This window comes from Podarcis cretensis (assembly GCF_951804945.1).
Source record: "Podarcis cretensis genome assembly, chromosome: 18".
NCBI classification, from domain to species: Eukaryota; Metazoa; Chordata; class Lepidosauria; order Squamata; family Lacertidae; genus Podarcis; species Podarcis cretensis.
Window position 1 is genome coordinate 3,266,003 of NC_137188.1, and position 16,711 is coordinate 3,282,713.

Below are 16,711 nucleotides of genomic sequence, written 5' to 3' on the forward strand. Positions count from 1 at the left end.
TCCAATTCCTGCCCACTTGTGAGAATGGCTTGTCACGCTTCAATCGATTTGATGTACTCAATGCCTCCTTCATTTTTCAGCTGGGAAGAATTCTCCGCAACAGCAGCATTGGCCCGGCGTACGTGGGATGCAAAGTGACTCAGCTCAGGTCAGCCATCCTCAAACACGGGAACCTTTTAGCTCTGATCATCCCTTGAACAGACACGAATGATCCTGTCTCGCCCAACCGTTCCAACTGCTCATAATTCTACTCAACCTCTCTCTCTTTCCTCCCAGACCGTTGAGAGACGGGGATGAAACCGGAATGGACGCCGTCTGCACTTACCGCAACGACTCCACCACACCCACCTTTGACCGGGTGAAGGTGTACCACGAGATCGTCAACCAGACCAGCGGTTTCACCAAGATGGTTCCCTACACCATGGAAAGATACAGCCTCTATGTCAATGGTAACCAGGTGTTTCCTAATCATCTCGTGTGCATGCCTTATGTGGGGTTTGTGTCATAGTACAGAAATAGACTCTCCTCTGAGCTCAGTTTTCTTGTTGTGTCCATTATTTCCTGAGAGATGAGGCCACTCACTCCAGAACTGAGAGCTCTCTAAACGGGTTTTCATGTTTCATAGGCGGAAAGAGGGGGGAATGGAGAGGGGGGGAGCCTCCCCTGAGGAGGATTACACTCAGTGGAAGTCTGGATTGGACCCTTTTCAAGTGTCTACAACTGAAACACCGCTGTCTTTGTCCAGTCATAAACCAGCATGTCTTTCTTTGTCCTAGGTTACAGAGAAGTTCCTGTTGCATCAAGTAAGTACCATATCATTATCCATAAATTGTGCTCATGACAAACTCAAGGGAACGACTAAAATGAGGGTGTCAGCAATGGCCATGCCTCAGTGGAAGAGCATAAATTTTAACACGCTTTTGTTGATTGCTTTACTGTGTGTCACAATCCCATCACACAATGTACCTCCTATGCTTCCACTTGCAGCCACTCTGCCAACGCCAACACAAACCCCAACCCCAGTCCCAACACTTGAACGCTTCACCCTCAACTGTACCGTAACCAACCTCAGATACAAGCCAGAAATGGGAACTCCCAACTCAAAGGCCTTCAACGCTACAGAGAAAGCGCTCACCATGCTGGTAAGTCTGATCCCCATCTGCTTGTGAGACTGGCATGGGATTTGTCGTCGGTGATCCTGATGATTTCACCAATTCAATGTTTCCTTTTTTTTTTTTTTAATGATATTTATTAAAGTTTCCAATAAGTACAAGTACAAATCCGTTTATTGTGAGGACCATGCCTGTGCACAAAAATCAACACTACAGTAGTTAAAGATTGTTAAAATTCATTACATACTATGCCGACAAAACCTTCTTCCCACGATTAATTATAAATTATTATAATTTATTATTAAGTCTGATTCCCATCTACTTGTGAGACTGGGTTGGGATGTGTCGGGGGTGATCCTGATGATTTCACCAATTCAATGTTTCCTTCCTTCTTCAGTTTGGAAGAATTCTTCGGAAGAGCAGCATTGGCCCGGCGTACCTGGGATGCGAAGTGACTCAGCTCAGGTAAGCCTTCCTCAAATGCGGAGACATATATCCTCTGGTCCTTTCTCACTCGGGCAAGAGTGACTTCCTCACTCCTCTGCTTTCCACCTTTGTGGTCAGTCCTGCATCCCAAATTCTCTCTTTCTTTTCCCAGACCGGTGAGAGACGGGGCTGAAACCGGAATGGACGCCGTCTGCACTTACCGCAACGACTCCACCGCGCCCACCTTTGACCGGGTGAAGGTGTACCATGAGATCCTCAACCAGACCAGCGGTTTCACCAAGATGGTTCCCTACAGCATGGAAAGATACAGCCTCTACGTCAACGGTAACCAAGTGTTTCTTAAGGATTTAATGTACATCCCTTATCTTTGTGTGGTTTGTGTCGTAGTTACAGTGCAGGTGTCCTGAGGGTCCCGTCTCCTCACCAGGTCTAATGTTTTCAGAGAGATGAGGGCTCCATCTCCTGAATGACATGCTTTCAAATGGGGGATTTCAAACTCTATGAGTTGAAGGAAGGTGAACTGGCAGCAGAGATAGATTGTGGAAGAGGCCATCAACAACTGAGAAGGATGCCTCCTTCCTGGTGCTGCCCCTATTACTTCACCACGTAGCCCATGTTCAAGAAGCTTTCCCAATCCCCACAGAGCTGGTTGAGAGGGAGACAGATTGGAGACACACCAACCCCGCTCTGAGCAGTACACCACGCAAGGGAATTCTGGATGCAACCAGTTACCGCATTTTTCGCTCTATAAGATGCACCTAGTTTTTGGAGGAGGAAAACAAGAAAAAAATAATCTTGAATCTCAGAAGCCAGAACAGCAAGAGGGATCGCTGCACAGCGAAAGCAGCAATCCCTCTTGCTGTTCTAGCTTCTGGGATAGATGAGCAGCCTGCATTCGCTCCGTAACATGTACACACATTTCCCCTTACTTTTTAGGAGGGAAAAAGTGGGTCTTATAGAGCAAAAAATGCGGTATTTTTTGCCGGGAATCTCCATCTGAAACACCACTGTTTTGCCTCATTTATAAACCTGTGTTTCTTCATTTTCCCCAGGTTATCATGAAGTCCCAGATGAACCAAGTAAGTTTGCTTTAAAAGTTCCAAGTTCTAAAAACTCTTCATGGCCCTTTCACCAAACTCAAGGAAAGGAGTTACAGGAAGGCAATTGTTGTTGTTGTTGTTTAGTCGTTTAGTCGTGTCCGACTCTTCGTGACCCCATGGATCAGAGAACGCCAGGCACTCCTGTCCTCCACTGCCCCCCGCAGCTTGGTCAGACTCATGCTGGTAACCTCGAAAACACTGTCCCACCATCTCGTCCTCTGTCGTTCCCTTCTCCTTGTGCCCTCCATCTTTCCCAACATCAGGGTCTTCTCCAGGGAGTCTTCTCTTCTCATGAGGTGGCCAAAGTACTGGAGCCTCAGCTTCACAATCTGTCCTTCCAGTGAGCACTCAGGGCTGATTTCCTTCAGAATGGAGAGGTTTGATCTTCTTGCAGTCCATGGGACTCTCAAGAGTCTCCTCCAGCACCATAATTCAAAAGCATCAATTCTTCGGCAATCAGCCTTCTTTATGGTCCAGCTCTCACTTCCATACATCACTACTGGGAAAACCATAGCTTTAACTATACGGACCTTTGTTGGCAAGGTGATGTCTCTACTTCTCAAGATGCTGTCTAGGCCTGTCATTGCCCTTCTCCCAAGAAGCAGGCGTCTTTTAATTTCATGGCTGCTGTCACCATCTGCAGTGATCATGGAGCCCAAGAAAGTAAAATCTCTCACTGCCTCCATTTCTTCCCCTTCTATTTGCCAGGAGGTGATGGGACCAGTAGCCATGATCTTCGTTTTTTTGATGTTGAGCTTCAGACCATATTTTGCACTCTCCTCTTTCACCCTCAATAAAAGGTTCTTTAATTCCTCCTCACTTTCTGCCATCAAGGTTGTGTCATCTGCATATCTGAGGTTGTTGATATTTCTTCCGGCAATCTTAATTCCGGCTAGGGATTCATCCAGCCCAGCCTTTCGCATGATGAATTCTGCATATAAGTTAAATAAGCAGGGAGACAAAATGCAGCCTTGTCGTACTCCTTTCCCAATTTTGAACCAGTCAGTTGTTCCATATCCAGTTCTAACTGTAGCTTCTTGTCCCACATATAGATTTCTCAGGAGACAGATGAGGTGATCAGGCACTCCCATTTCTTTAAGAACTTGCCATAGTTTGCCATGGTTGACACAGTCAAAGGCTTTTGCATAGTCAATGAAGCAGAAGTAAATGTCTTTCTGGAACTCTCTAGCTTTCTCCATAATCCAGCGCATGTTTGCAATTTGGTCTCTGGTTCCTCTGCCTCTTCTAAATCCAGCTTGCACTTCTGGGAGTTCTCGGTCCACATACTGCTTGAGCCTTCCTTGTAGAATTTTAAGCATAACCTTGCTAGCGTGATAAATTAGTGCAATTGTGCGATAGTTGGAGCATTCTTTGGCACTGCCCTTCTTTGGGATTGGGATGTAGACTGATCTTCTCCAATCTTCTGGCCACTGCTGAGTTTTCCAAACTTGCTGGCATATTGAGTGTAGCACCTTAACAGCATCATCTTTTAAAATTTTAAATAGTTCAGCTGGAATACCATCACTTCCACTGGCCTTGTTATTTGCAGTGCTTTCTAAGGCCCATTTGACTTCACTCTCCAGGATGTCTGGCTCAAGGTCAGCAACCACACTACCTGGGGTATATGAGACATCCGTTTCTTTCTGGTATAATTCCTCTGTGTATTCTTGCCACCTCTTCTTGATGTCTTCTGCTTCTGTTAGGTCCTTTCCACTTTTGTCCTTTATTATGGAAATCTTTGTACGAAATGTTCCTTTCATATCTCCAATTTTCTTGAACAGATCTCTGGTTCTTCCCATTCTATTGCTTTCCTCTATTTCTTTGCATTGCTTGTTTAAGAAGGTCTTCTTGTCTCTCCTTGCTATTCTTTGGAAATCTGCATTCAATTTCCTGTATGTTTCACGATCTCCCTTGCATTTTGCTTGCCTTCTCTCCCCCGCTATTTGTAAGGCCTCATTGGACAGCCACTTTGCTTTCTTGCATTTCCTTTTCATTGGGATGGTTTTTGTTGCTGCCTCCTGTGTAATGTTACGAGCCTCCATCCATAGTTCTTCAGGCACTCTGTCCACCAAATCTAAATCCTTAAACCTGTTCCTCACTTCCACTGTGTATTCATAAGGGATTTGACTTAGATTGTATCTTACCGGCCCAGTGGTTTTTCCTACTTTCTTCAGTTTAAGCTTGAATTTTGCTATAAGAAGCTGATGATCTGAGCCACAGTCAGCTCCAGGTCTTGTTTTTGCTGACTGTATAGAGCTTCTCCATCTTTGGCTGCAGAGAATATAATCAATCTGATTTCGATGCTGCCCATCTGGTGATGTCCATGTGTAGAGTCGTCTCTTGTGTTGTTGGAACAGCGTGTTTGTGATGACCAGCTTGTTCTCTTGACAGAACTCTATTAGCCTTTGCCCTGCTTCGTTTTGATCTCCAAGGCCAAACTTGCCAGTTGTTCCTTTTATCTCTTGACTCCCTACTTTAGCATTCCAATCCCCTATAATGAGAAGAACATCCTTCTTTGGTGTCACTTCTATAAGGTGTTGTAAGTCTTCATAGAATTGGTCAATTTCAGTTTCTTCAGCACCAGTAGTTGGTGCATAAACTTGGATTACTGTGATGTTAAAAGGTCTGCCTTGGATTCGTATCGAGATCATTCTATCATTTTTGAGATTGCATCCCAGTACAGCTTTTGCCACTCTTTTGTTGACTATGAGGGCCACTCCATTTCTTTTATGGGTTTCTTGCCCACAGTAGTAGATATGATGGTCATCCGAACTGAATTCACCCATTCCCGTCCATTTTAGTTCACTGATGCCCAGGATGTCAATATTTATTCTTGCCATCTCATTTTTGACCACCTCCAACTTACCCATGTTCATGGTTCTTACATTCCAGGTTCCTATGCAATATTTTTCTTTACAGCATTGGACTTTCCTTTCGCTTCCAGGCATATCCGCAACTGAGCGTCCTTTCGGCTTTGGCCCAGCCGCTTCATCAGCTCTGGATCTACTTGTACTTGCCCTCCGCTCTTCCCCAGTAGCATGTTGGACGCCTTCCGACCTGAGGGGCTCATCTTCCAGCGTCATAACTTTTATATGCCTGTTGTCTTTGTCCATGGAGTTTTCTTGGCAGGGATACTGGAGTGGCTTGCCGGTTCCTCCTCCAGGTGGATCACGTTTGGTCAAAACTCTCCACTATGACCTGTTCATCTTGGGTGCCCTGCTCGGCATAGTTCATAGCTTCTCTGAGTTCTTCAAGCCCCTTCGCCACGGCAAGGCAGTGATCCATGAAGGGGAAAGGCAATAGTGTTGACCAAAATAGTGTTGATCCAGGAAAAATAGTGTTGATCCAGGAAGGCAATAGTGTTGACCAAACACATTTAAATTGATTGGTTGTTATTTTGCGATGAGCCACTAGCCTCTGCCTGATCCATTTATTTCATTTCCTGTGGTAGCCCCTCCACCAGCCCTGACACCAACCCCAGCCCTGGCAGTTGAACCCTTCACCGTCAACTGGACAGTAACCAACCTCAGGTATAACCCAGAAATGGGGACGCCCAATTCAAAGGCCTTCAACGCTACAGAGAAAGCTCTCACCACGCTGGTAAGTCCAATTCCTGCCCACTTGTGAGAATGGCTTGTCACGCTTCAATCGATTTGATGTACTCAATGCCTCCTTCATTTTTCAGCTGGGAAGAATTCTCCGCAACAGCAGCATTGGCCCGTCATATGTGGGATGCAAAGTGACTCAGCTCAGGTCAGCCATCCTCAAACACGGGAACCTTTTAGCTCTGATCATCCCTTGAACAGACACGAATGATCCTGTCTCGCCCAACCGTTCCAACTGCTCATAATTCTACTCAACCTCTCTCTCTTTCCTCCCAGACCTGTGAGTGATGGGGATGAAACCGGAATGGACGCCGTCTGCACTTACCGCAACGACTCCACCACGCCCGCCTTTGACCGGGTGAAGGTGTACCACGAGATCGTCAACCAGACCAGCGGTTTCACCAAGATGGTTCCCTACAGCATGGAAAGATACAGCCTCTATGTCAATGGTAAACAGGTGTTTCCTAATCATCTCGTGTGCATGCCTTATGTGGGGTTTGTGTCATAGTACAAAAATAGACAGCTCAGTTTTCTTTTCATGATTTCCTGAGAGATGAGGCCTCTCACTCCAGAACTGAGAGCTCTCTAAACAGCGATTTCATGTTTCATAGGCGGAAAGAGGGGGGAATGGAGGGGGGTAGCCTCCCCTAAGGAGGATTATACTCAAGAGGAAGTCTGGATTGAACCCTTTTCAAGTGTCTACAACTGAAACACCGCTGTCTTGGTCCAGTCATAAACCAGCATGTCTTTCTTTGTCCTAGGTTACAGAGAAGTTCCTGTTGCATCAAGTAAGTACCATATCATTATCCATAAATTGTGCTCATGACAAACTCAAGGGAACGACTAAAATGAGGGTGTCAGCAATGGCCATGCCTCAGTGGAAGAGCATAAATTTTAACACGCTTTTGTTGATTGCTTTACTGTGTCTCACAATCCCATCACACAATGTACCTCCTATGCTTCCACTTGCAGCCACTCTGCCAACGCCAACACAAACCCCAACCCCAGTCCCAACACTTGAACGCTTCACCCTCAACTGTACCGTAACCAACCTCAGATACAAGCCAGAAATGGGAACTCCCAACTCAAAGGCCTTCAACGCTACAGAGAAAGCGCTCACCATGCTGGTAAGTCTGATCCCTATCTGCTTGTGAGACTGGCATGGGATTTGTCGTCGGTGATCCTGATGATTTCACCAATTCAATGTTTCCTTTTTTTTTTAATGATATTTATTAAAGTTTCCAATAAGTACAAGTACAAGTACAAATCCGTTTATTGTGAGGACCATGCCTGTGCACAAAAATCAACACTACAGTAGTTAAAGATTGTTAAAATTCATTACATACTATGCCGACAAAACCTTCTTCCCACGATTAATTATAAATTATTATAATTTATTATTAAGTCTGATTCCCATCTACTTGTGAGACTGGGTTGGGATGTGTCGGGGGTGATCCTGATGATTTCACCAATTCAATGTTTCCTTCCTTCTTCAGTTTGGAAGAATTCTTCGGAAGAGCAGCATTGGCCCGGCGTACCTGGGATGCGAAGTGACTCAGCTCAGGTAAGCCTTCCTCAAATGCTGAGACATATATCCTCTGGTCCTTTCTCACTCTGGCAAGAGTGACTTCCTCCCTCCTCTGTTTTCCACCTTTGTGGTCAGTCCTGCATCCCAAATTCTCTCTTTCTTTTCCCAGACCGGTGAGAGATGGGGCTGAAACCGGAATGGACGCCGTCTGCACTTACCGCAACGACTCCACCGCGCCCACCTTTGACCGGGTGAAGGTGTACCATGAGATCCTCAACCAGACCAGCGGTTTCACCAAGATGGTTCCCTACAGCATGGAAAGATACAGCCTCTACGTCAACGGTAACCAAGTGTTTCTTAAGGATTTAATGTACATCCCTTATTTCTCCGTGTGGTTTGTGTCGTAGTTACAGTGCAGGTGTCCTGAGGGTCCCGTCTCGCTGTTCTGACTTCGGGGGCAGCCTTTGCAGCCTCTGCAGGGCTCCGTCTCCCTGTTCTGGCTTTGGGCTTAGCTGCGCAGTCTGCATTCGCTCTATAGGACGCACACACATTTCCCCTTAATTTTTGGAGGGGAAAAAGTGTGTCCTATAGAGCAAAAAATACAGTACAAGGAGGCACCAATCCCAATATGGAGAGCTGCAGGGCAGAGGGGAGGGAGAATCATGACTATTTTCCTGCCGGTTTTGCCTTAGAGAAAAATGCTTCAATGTCTTCTTTTTCTCTCCACAAACTATCACCTCTTCTCTTTCCCCCCCCAGGATATCATGAAGTCCCTCTGGAACCATGTAAGTAGAACTACGAAAGGCTGTAGAATCCTTACAAGAGGCATATGGATGTCTTGATAATGGTTCTAATGGGAATGAAGTGCAAACCTGTTAGTTCTGCACTGAAATGAGAGCCAAGCTGAATTTTCTCCCTCTTGCCTAAGACTGCCTCCGTCTCCGCTTTATTCCAGCCCGGGCAATTGAGCACTTCACCGTCAATTACACTGTCACCAACCTCAAATACAAGTCGGAGATGGGAATTCCGCATTCGAAGGTCTTCAATGCCACAGAAAAAGCTCTCACCACGGTGGTAAGAGTCCGGTTCTGATCCAGTTGTTGATAATTGTTTGTGATCCTTTTGGGTTGACGTAGTTAGTGTATCTGCTGGAATGTTGCTCCTCAAAGGTGCCTAGGAGCTCTGGGTTCTGTTTGTGTCAGAGACCAGCCTTGTGCTGGACCCCTGCCCACTTGGGCTCTCCTCTCTCTCTTTTAAACTTTTATTCACATGGCTTCATCATCACAGTTTTCATTCAACATTACAATCAAAAATTTTAAAATTAAAACATTGACTTCCCTTCTGCCTTTCCATGCCTTCCTTCTAACATCTTTTACTGCTGCATATTATAATCACGCGGGTGGCGCTGTGGCTTAAACCACAGAGCCTAGGACTTGCCGATCAGAAGGTCGGCAGTTTGAATCCCGGCGACGGGGTGACCTCCCGCTGCTCGGTCCCTGCTCCTGCCAACCTAGCAGTTCGAAAGCACGTCAAAGTGCAAGTAGATAAATAGGTACCGCTCCGGCGGGAAGGTAAACAGCGTTTCCTTGCGCTGCTCTGGTTCGCCAGAAGTGGCTTAGTCATGCTGGCCACATGACCCGGAAGCTGTACGCCGGCTCCCTCGGCCAATAAAGCGAGATGAGCGCCGCAACCCCAGAGTCGGCCACAACTGGACCTAATGGACAGTGGTCCCTTTACCTTTACCTTATTATAATCACTCTGTCTTTTCACATTTTATTTCCACATATTTTGCACTGCTGAATTTATTCTAAACCTGCTATTGTTTTGACCCATTTACAGAAGTTCTTCATATAGTCTACAAACATTTTCCAATCCTCTTTAAATGCTTTTTCCTACTGCTCTCCAGTTCTGCTGGTTAGACTCACCAGCTCTGTGTATTCCATCATATTTGCCATTCCTCCCTTGTTGGGACTGCCCCCTTCCTCCACTTTTGAGCATATAAAATCCAAGCTGCAGTTGTTGCATAGAGAAATAAATTCTTATAGTTCTTAGAAACATCTGACTCAATTATTCCTAAGAGAAATGGCTCTGGTCTTTTTGGGAACAACCTTTTAAACATTCCCCTCCCCATCTCATTATAAATTGTCTCCCCAAAGTCCCAGCTGGGCTCTTCCCATCACACAACGCCTGTGAGTCAGCCTATTTTCCCGAGGGTACCCCACCTACAATCCCATGTTGCAGGGTTTTTTGTAGTCTAAATGAACTGTATTAGAAATAAATACCACTGTCCAACCTCCCATGTTTTTTTTTTTGGGGGGGGGGAATTGCTCCTGTCTACAAGGTATTTTTGGTAGCAATGATATTAACAAGTTTAAGCAAAGTTTACCAATGGTATTTTTTCTCTTTCAGCTTGGCAGAGTCATCTCCAGTGGCCGAGGCGTCGGCCCAAACTGTCAGGGATGCCGGGTGACAGCTCTGAGGTCAGCCTTCCCCAACACAACCCTGCCTTCCCACTCTCTAAGGCTCCTCAAACTGTGTCTGGGTACCTCTGGCCTCTGTTCTGCCCTCCTCATTATTCTGCGAGTTCTTGGAGAGAGCTTGCCACAGCCAGAGACTCCCTGGTTCTTCTGCAGCCTCTTGACTCCCCTCCTCTGCTTCAGCCAGGAGTCTGAACTGCTCCCTGTCACAGACTCCTCCTGCTCACCAAACCCTGTTGCCCCTTCAGTATCCAACACCACCTCCTAATCTTCCCCCTCCTCAGTGAGATCTGAGCCTTCCTCCTCTGGAGGTACTGTTAAGCGTTCCCCGGCTGGCTCCTCCCACCACTCCTCATTGTCCAGGCAGGCCCTGACATGTGCTTACGTTGTCCAGACAATAGGAATTGCATCTTTTCCATCACCTCTGGTCCACTCTGAGTGTTTCTCTTTGCATTCTTCCTTTCCTTCCAGGCCGTTGAGAGATGGGGACGAAACGGCAATGGATGCCGTCTGCGCGTATAGGGCTCCATCCCCCTCCTCCCCCTTTGACCGAGTAACGGTGTACCACGAAATTGTGAACAAGACCAATGGCTTCACCAAGATGGGGCCCTACAATCTGAGCTCAAACAGCCTCTATGTGAACGGTAACCAGGTTTTTGATTCGTCCGATATTTTCTATCTGCCTGCTGTGTCTCAGAACATTTAGGATATAAGCCAGTAGGGTTGCTAACCTCCAGTTTCAGGGCCTGATCTGCCCCACCAAGTCTGACAAATTCAGAAAATAGGTAAAGAAAGACCCCATCCATCCATCTCCTCCTCCTCCTCCTCATTTTATTATTTGCACCCAGCCACTCTGCGTGACTTCCAGCATCTACAGGAACATAATAAAACATTAAACATAAAAAAAACTTCCTGATACAAGGCTACCTTCAGATGTCTTCTAAAGGTTGTATGGTTACTTATGTCCTTGATATCTGATGGGAGGGTGTTTCACAGGGAGGGTTCCACCACCAAGAAGACTCTGTGCCTGGTTCTCTGTAGCTTCACTCCTCCCAGTGAGGGAACCGCCAGAAGACCCTCAGAGCTGAACTTCTGTGTCCAGGCTGGACAATGGGGGTGGAGACTCTCCTTCAGAGGCCGAGGCTGTTTAGGGCTTTAAAGGCCAGCACCAACACTTTGAATTGTGCTCGGAAACGTTCTGGGAGCCAATGAGGGTCTTTCAGGACCGGTGTTATATGGTCACGGCGACTGCTCCCAATCACTAGTCTGGCAGCTGCATCCTGGATTAATTGTAGTTTCCGAGTCACTTTCAGAGGTAGCCCCATGGAGAGCACATTGCAGTATCCCAAGTGGGAGATAACCAGAGCATGTCCCACTCTGGTGAGATGGTGCGCAGATGGTCTCAACCATTGAACCAGATGGAGTTGGTAGACATCTAGTTGCAAGTGGACCAAAAATGCAAAAACATTAGCCACTCCTGATTATAAAGAGACCCAGCCCTATCCTAGGACAAAAGTGGGCGAACGTCCATGCTAGAAAGTGGAAGCAACTGAACCCAATTCTACCTTTAAACAAGTGTTCCTTTTCTTTCCAGGTTACAATGAAGCATCTCTTCCTACAAGTAAGGGCATAATAATTGCAATGCTTAATTTTTATTCGTTGTGGGCAGGCTAATCCAAAATTGTGGTGCATCCGTGATTCTCAAAGTGGGGAGTTCTGCCCCCGGGGGAGAATGGGATTGCTTAGGGGGTTGCTAAGAGGCAAGGAAGGGGGCGGCACAGGGGTGCAGGAAGTGTAAAGTTCATTGAATGAAACTGAGTAGTTTTATTTGAATTCTGAATGAAAGGGCAATCAGTTGTTACTGTTCTATTGTGTCATGATCTTCCTCATGAGAACCGCTCTATTGAACAATGCTTTTCCTTTTTTGCAAATATTATTTTTTACTACGTTTCCAAAATTTCTCAAATTATCTTCAGGTTAGATAATTACATAGCAGCTTTGTTTCATGGATTGATTTCCCACCCTGACCTCCACAGTGTTTTTATTCAAACCCATTGCATCATTGTTGACTTAATTAATTCATCTTGTGTTGAACAATGCTGTAAATATATATATATATAGCAGAGTAGGGGCACTGGGGATGAGTTTTTGGGAACTGCCAGGAAGCTGCCCTGAAAAAGCGTGGCAACCACTATGCAGAATTAGATAAATTAACAGGAAAGATTCAAAACCTGCAAGACCAGAGATTCTTAGAAGACTGGAGTAAATAGATGAACTATTTGAAAAGTAATTGTGATGAACAGATTACGCTTGTAGGACTGCAAGAGGTTTTGTAATGTGGATTATTTGAAATAATACAAGAAAGACTATGAAAAGAATTATTAGTTAAGGACAATTAAATGTAATATAGAAATTTAGAAATGCAGAATAAGTGATAAAGAACGGAAAATCATCAGAGGTGTTGGCGGAAGTCTAAAATATTGTATAAGATAAGAAGATATGTTGTATGACTGTTGGAACTGATGTGTTAAAAAAATATATAAAATGAGTTAGATGTTGGGCTGGAAAAAAAAAAGGGAAAAAAGAAAAAGCATGGCAACCTCTGACCTATCAGTTAGATGGATAGCCAATTTCAGCGCTGAGAAGCTGGATCAGAAACACAGTGGCGCCTCGCAAGACGAAATTAATTCGTTCCGCAAGTTTTTTCTTCTTGCGAGTTTTTCTTCTTGCGAAGCACGGTTTCCCATAGGAATGCATTGAAAAATCAATCAATGCGTTCCTATGGAAACCGCCTTCAGACCAGGTCCAGGGACAGTCTGTCCCCCGACCTCTTCTGAAGGCTGGGGGGGGGGGAACGGGGGACAAGGGCTTCCCACCGCCAGCCTTCAGAAGGCTGTTCTGAAGGCTGGCGGTGGGAAGAAAAGCCCTTCTCTCCACCTCCCGCCAGGAGGGCTTCGCTGCCGACCCCCAGCATTTTAAAAGCCCCCGGGACAGCGGAGGTCTTCTGAAGGCAGGCAGTGGGCGAAAGTCTTTGCTCCCCCCCGCCTGCCTTCAAAAGCCGTCCGGGATAGCGGAGAAACGCACTGCGCTTCTCCGCTATCCCGGGAAGGCAGGCGGGGGGGGAGCAAAGACTTTTGCCCCCCGCCGGCCTTCAGAAGAGGTCCAGGACCTCTTCTGAAGGCCGGCGGTGGGCGAAAGTCTTTGCTCCCGACGGCCAGTATTTTAAAAGCAGTCCGGGATAGCGGGAAAGCGCAGCGCGGACTGCTTTTAAAATGCTGGCAGTGGGGAGCAAAGCCTTTCGGCCCCCGCCGGCCTTCCTGGACCTCTTCTGAAGGCCGGAGGGGGGATAGTTCCAAAGGGTAGTTTCCGCTACACTCAAAGATGAATTTCTTCCAAGTGTAGATTGGGTATTATGTGCTGGTAATGCAGACTGGTGAGGTTGGGGGGCATACATGGGGCAAGGCTGTGATCTCACAGGTTATCTCCCTTACAGCTGCCTCGCCCACCACTCCTCGGCCTCCAAAGGCAGCAGTGGATCACTTTACAGTGAACTACACCGTGACGAACCTCATCTACAAGCCGGAGATGGGCACTCCCCAGTCAAAGGTGTTCAATGCGACGGAGAAGGCCCTGTCAGCACTGGTAAGCCCCCCCGCCCCCCGCCCAAGAGACACCTTCTGCTTTTTAAGGGCAGGAATAAATAAATGACAGCACCTTCCTTTCTGCCTAGATGGGTCGAGCAGTGCGGACAAGCAGCGTTGGACCTGCGTTCATGGGATGCAACGTTTCGGAGTTCAGGTATGGATGCAGGGTGGTGCTTTATTATTATTTTAAAGGTGGTCTTTGAAATTTTATCAAGCAAGTAAGAGATGCAAAATAACAAATATATCACAAAGCTTGCTTGTGAATGCAGTCCTTGTATAAAAAACCTCAATACGCATCTTAATCTCTGGCAGGGCAAGTGGCTCACATGGAGCTTTCCATGGTGCTGAAACGTCTGACCTGCCTTGTCCTCTTGGAGGTGCCACTCCAGCAAAGTCCCTGCTCCTTACCAGCACCACTGGTCCTTTCCTGGGACATCTAATTGAGGGCCAAAAGTGTTGAACTGGAAGGAGGAGGAAGAGATCCCACTTAGGAAGAGTTTTAAAGTTTTTAACCTTTCCATTCCCAGATCCATAGATGACGGGAAGAACACTGGCGTGGACAGCGTCTGCAGCTACCAGAAAGACTTGATGGCATCCCCTTTTGACCGGATGCAGATGTATCGGGAGATTGTCAACAAGACAAAGGACTTCACCAAGCTGGGGCCCTACGACCTGGACCGGGACAGCCTCCTCGTGAATGGTGAGGAGTGGAAGCTTGCTGTTATGGTTGAAGCATGTGGAGGTGTTCTTGTGGAAATCAAATCACAGGACAACTCTTGTTTCTCAGCTGAAGCTTCTCTTTATTCAAAATGCCTGGGGCAGAGATCTCTGCTCTCCTGAGAGCCAGAGAGTCCTCTGAGCATGACACAGAGGCCAGAATATTTCTGCAATGATTAATATACCATAAGCGCAGAGACTTACTTCCTCAAATATAAATGCAATATTACAAAGCAATATTTCAACATGTTCCAAAATAGTTGCTTACTCTTTAAATTCAGCTTGTGTTGCTGTGATTTACTGGCAGTGTATGGTTACATGTGTTAGAACATTGTTCTCCATCCTGATTTTTTTAGCCTGGGTGGGACATTCCCCCAACAATGTGCTCTCTGCCACCTTCTAACAAGTATTCCCTTCTTCAACAGGTTATCATGAACCATCTCGTCAACCCAGTAAGTGTGCTATTCACAGAACTGCGACACCTCAACCACATCCCAGCCGAACATAGAAAAATGCCCTAGCATCAGCTTCCCAGCGTTTCAGACTCAAGGGCATTTCCCAGACCTGCCCTGGAGATGCTTGAGATTGAACCCTATGCTTTCCTTTAAAAAAAAGCAAAATTCCAGCCCTTTTGGCCAGTGGTGTAGCGTGGGTCGCCAGTGCCCAGGGCATTCAAGCATCACCCAGGAGATCTCAGCCACAGATGTAAGAAAAGTATGGAGAGGTCACTTCCTGATTTACATGGAGAAACCGTTTTCAGTGAAGCCCAATGACAGAAGTGTGCAGCTGTATTGAGGCAGCCCCAGGTGTTGAAATTTTGCGCCCCTAACAATTTTGCGCCCGGGGCAACCACCTCTGGGGGCCCCCCATGCTACGCCACTGCATAGGGTCTGTCAGTTGTTGGTATAACATCTTCGCTTCTGCTTTGCCACGTATCTCGGCCTCGGGGCAGCCACCCTTGTGATCCTCCCTCACACCACGCCACTGCTCGTGACCTTACCTGCTGCCTTGTGGGACATCTGGGGGGCTCTGCACAAATCCAGAGTGCAGTCCCTAAGGCTGTTGGATGGTGTCTTGCCAGCCTGCTTCCAGCAACTCCTTCAGTCAAGCAAGTGCCAAGCATCTTGCTCTGCTTTCCTTTGGAATTTACGGGACCGCCTCTCCTGGTCTGCCCCACAGAGGACCTTAAGGTTCATGAATAATCATAGTTTAGAGGTCCCGGGCCCTAAGGAAGTCAGATTATCCTCCACCAGGGCCTTCTCAGTGATGGCTCCGACCTGGTGCAGTGCTCTGTCCCATGAGACCAGGGCCCTGCAGGATTTAACTTCCTCCCGCAGGGCCTGTAAGACAGAGCTATTCCACCTGGCCTTCAATTTGAACTTAGCCTGATCTTTTATTCCCATTCCTTCCTTCCCTCCCTCTCCCCTTTTATGAAGATTCCCCACTCTGGGATCCCACAGCTAATTCTCCCCTGGTCTCCTCACTGGCCCAAGTAGGACCAATTCAAGCAGCTAGCCCTGGTGACTATCTAATGCTTATTGGATGGATTTCCCCTAAATTGATTTCTGAATTTTATTGTTATTTATGTTTTTATACTGTATTTTATGCTGCTTTTACAATTAAGTTTTTAAACTTGTTGTTAGCCGCTAGCCGCCCTGAGCCCAGTTTTTGAACCAGGAAGGGTGGGGTATTATTATTATTATTATTATTATTATTATTATTATTATTAGACCCCCTCAGCGAGACCTCCAGACACACGTCTCAGGCTTATGGCATTTCAGGGATGGTGATGATCATGATGGTGCAACATGAAAAAACTGTTTCAGCTCAGCTCTTGGAGACAGCAATATTCTTGAGGAGACAGACATCTACGTCAATCATGGCTTCTTCTTCTCCGTTATGCAGGCCTTGTCCCAACTCCTCCCCACCCTCCAGCCAGTGAACGCTTCACGATCAACTTCACCCTGACCAACCTCAGATACAAGACCGAGATGGGGGATCCGAGTTCGAAAGCTTTCACTTCCACACAGAGAGTTGTGACCACTTTGGTAAGTCTCACTTTCCCTGTACTTCATGGGCAC

The 16,711-nt window shown here is 46.7% G+C and overlaps 1 protein-coding gene across 1 annotated transcript in view; it reads left to right on the forward strand.

Annotated features, from left to right (window-relative positions):
- The window catches only part of MUC16 (mucin 16, cell surface associated), a 54,082-nt gene that overhangs the window by 16,761 nt on the left and 20,610 nt on the right, over nucleotides 1-16,711 (forward strand). The window contains exons 37-60 of the mRNA XM_079961127.1: nucleotides 81-148; nucleotides 277-449; nucleotides 777-803; nucleotides 988-1,142; nucleotides 1,510-1,577; nucleotides 1,711-1,883; nucleotides 2,612-2,638; nucleotides 6,111-6,259; nucleotides 6,345-6,412; nucleotides 6,541-6,713; nucleotides 7,026-7,052; nucleotides 7,237-7,391; nucleotides 7,761-7,828; nucleotides 7,962-8,181; nucleotides 8,551-8,581; nucleotides 8,748-8,866; nucleotides 10,202-10,272; nucleotides 10,741-10,913; nucleotides 11,864-11,890; nucleotides 13,763-13,911; nucleotides 14,000-14,067; nucleotides 14,441-14,613; nucleotides 15,056-15,082; nucleotides 16,536-16,678. Coding sequence (XP_079817253.1) covers nucleotides 81-148; nucleotides 277-449; nucleotides 777-803; nucleotides 988-1,142; nucleotides 1,510-1,577; nucleotides 1,711-1,883; nucleotides 2,612-2,638; nucleotides 6,111-6,259; nucleotides 6,345-6,412; nucleotides 6,541-6,713; nucleotides 7,026-7,052; nucleotides 7,237-7,391; nucleotides 7,761-7,828; nucleotides 7,962-8,181; nucleotides 8,551-8,581; nucleotides 8,748-8,866; nucleotides 10,202-10,272; nucleotides 10,741-10,913; nucleotides 11,864-11,890; nucleotides 13,763-13,911; nucleotides 14,000-14,067; nucleotides 14,441-14,613; nucleotides 15,056-15,082; nucleotides 16,536-16,678 — 2,532 coding nt within the window. The remainder of the gene's footprint in view (nucleotides 1-80; nucleotides 149-276; nucleotides 450-776; nucleotides 804-987; nucleotides 1,143-1,509; nucleotides 1,578-1,710; nucleotides 1,884-2,611; nucleotides 2,639-6,110; nucleotides 6,260-6,344; nucleotides 6,413-6,540; nucleotides 6,714-7,025; nucleotides 7,053-7,236; nucleotides 7,392-7,760; nucleotides 7,829-7,961; nucleotides 8,182-8,550; nucleotides 8,582-8,747; nucleotides 8,867-10,201; nucleotides 10,273-10,740; nucleotides 10,914-11,863; nucleotides 11,891-13,762; nucleotides 13,912-13,999; nucleotides 14,068-14,440; nucleotides 14,614-15,055; nucleotides 15,083-16,535; nucleotides 16,679-16,711) is intronic.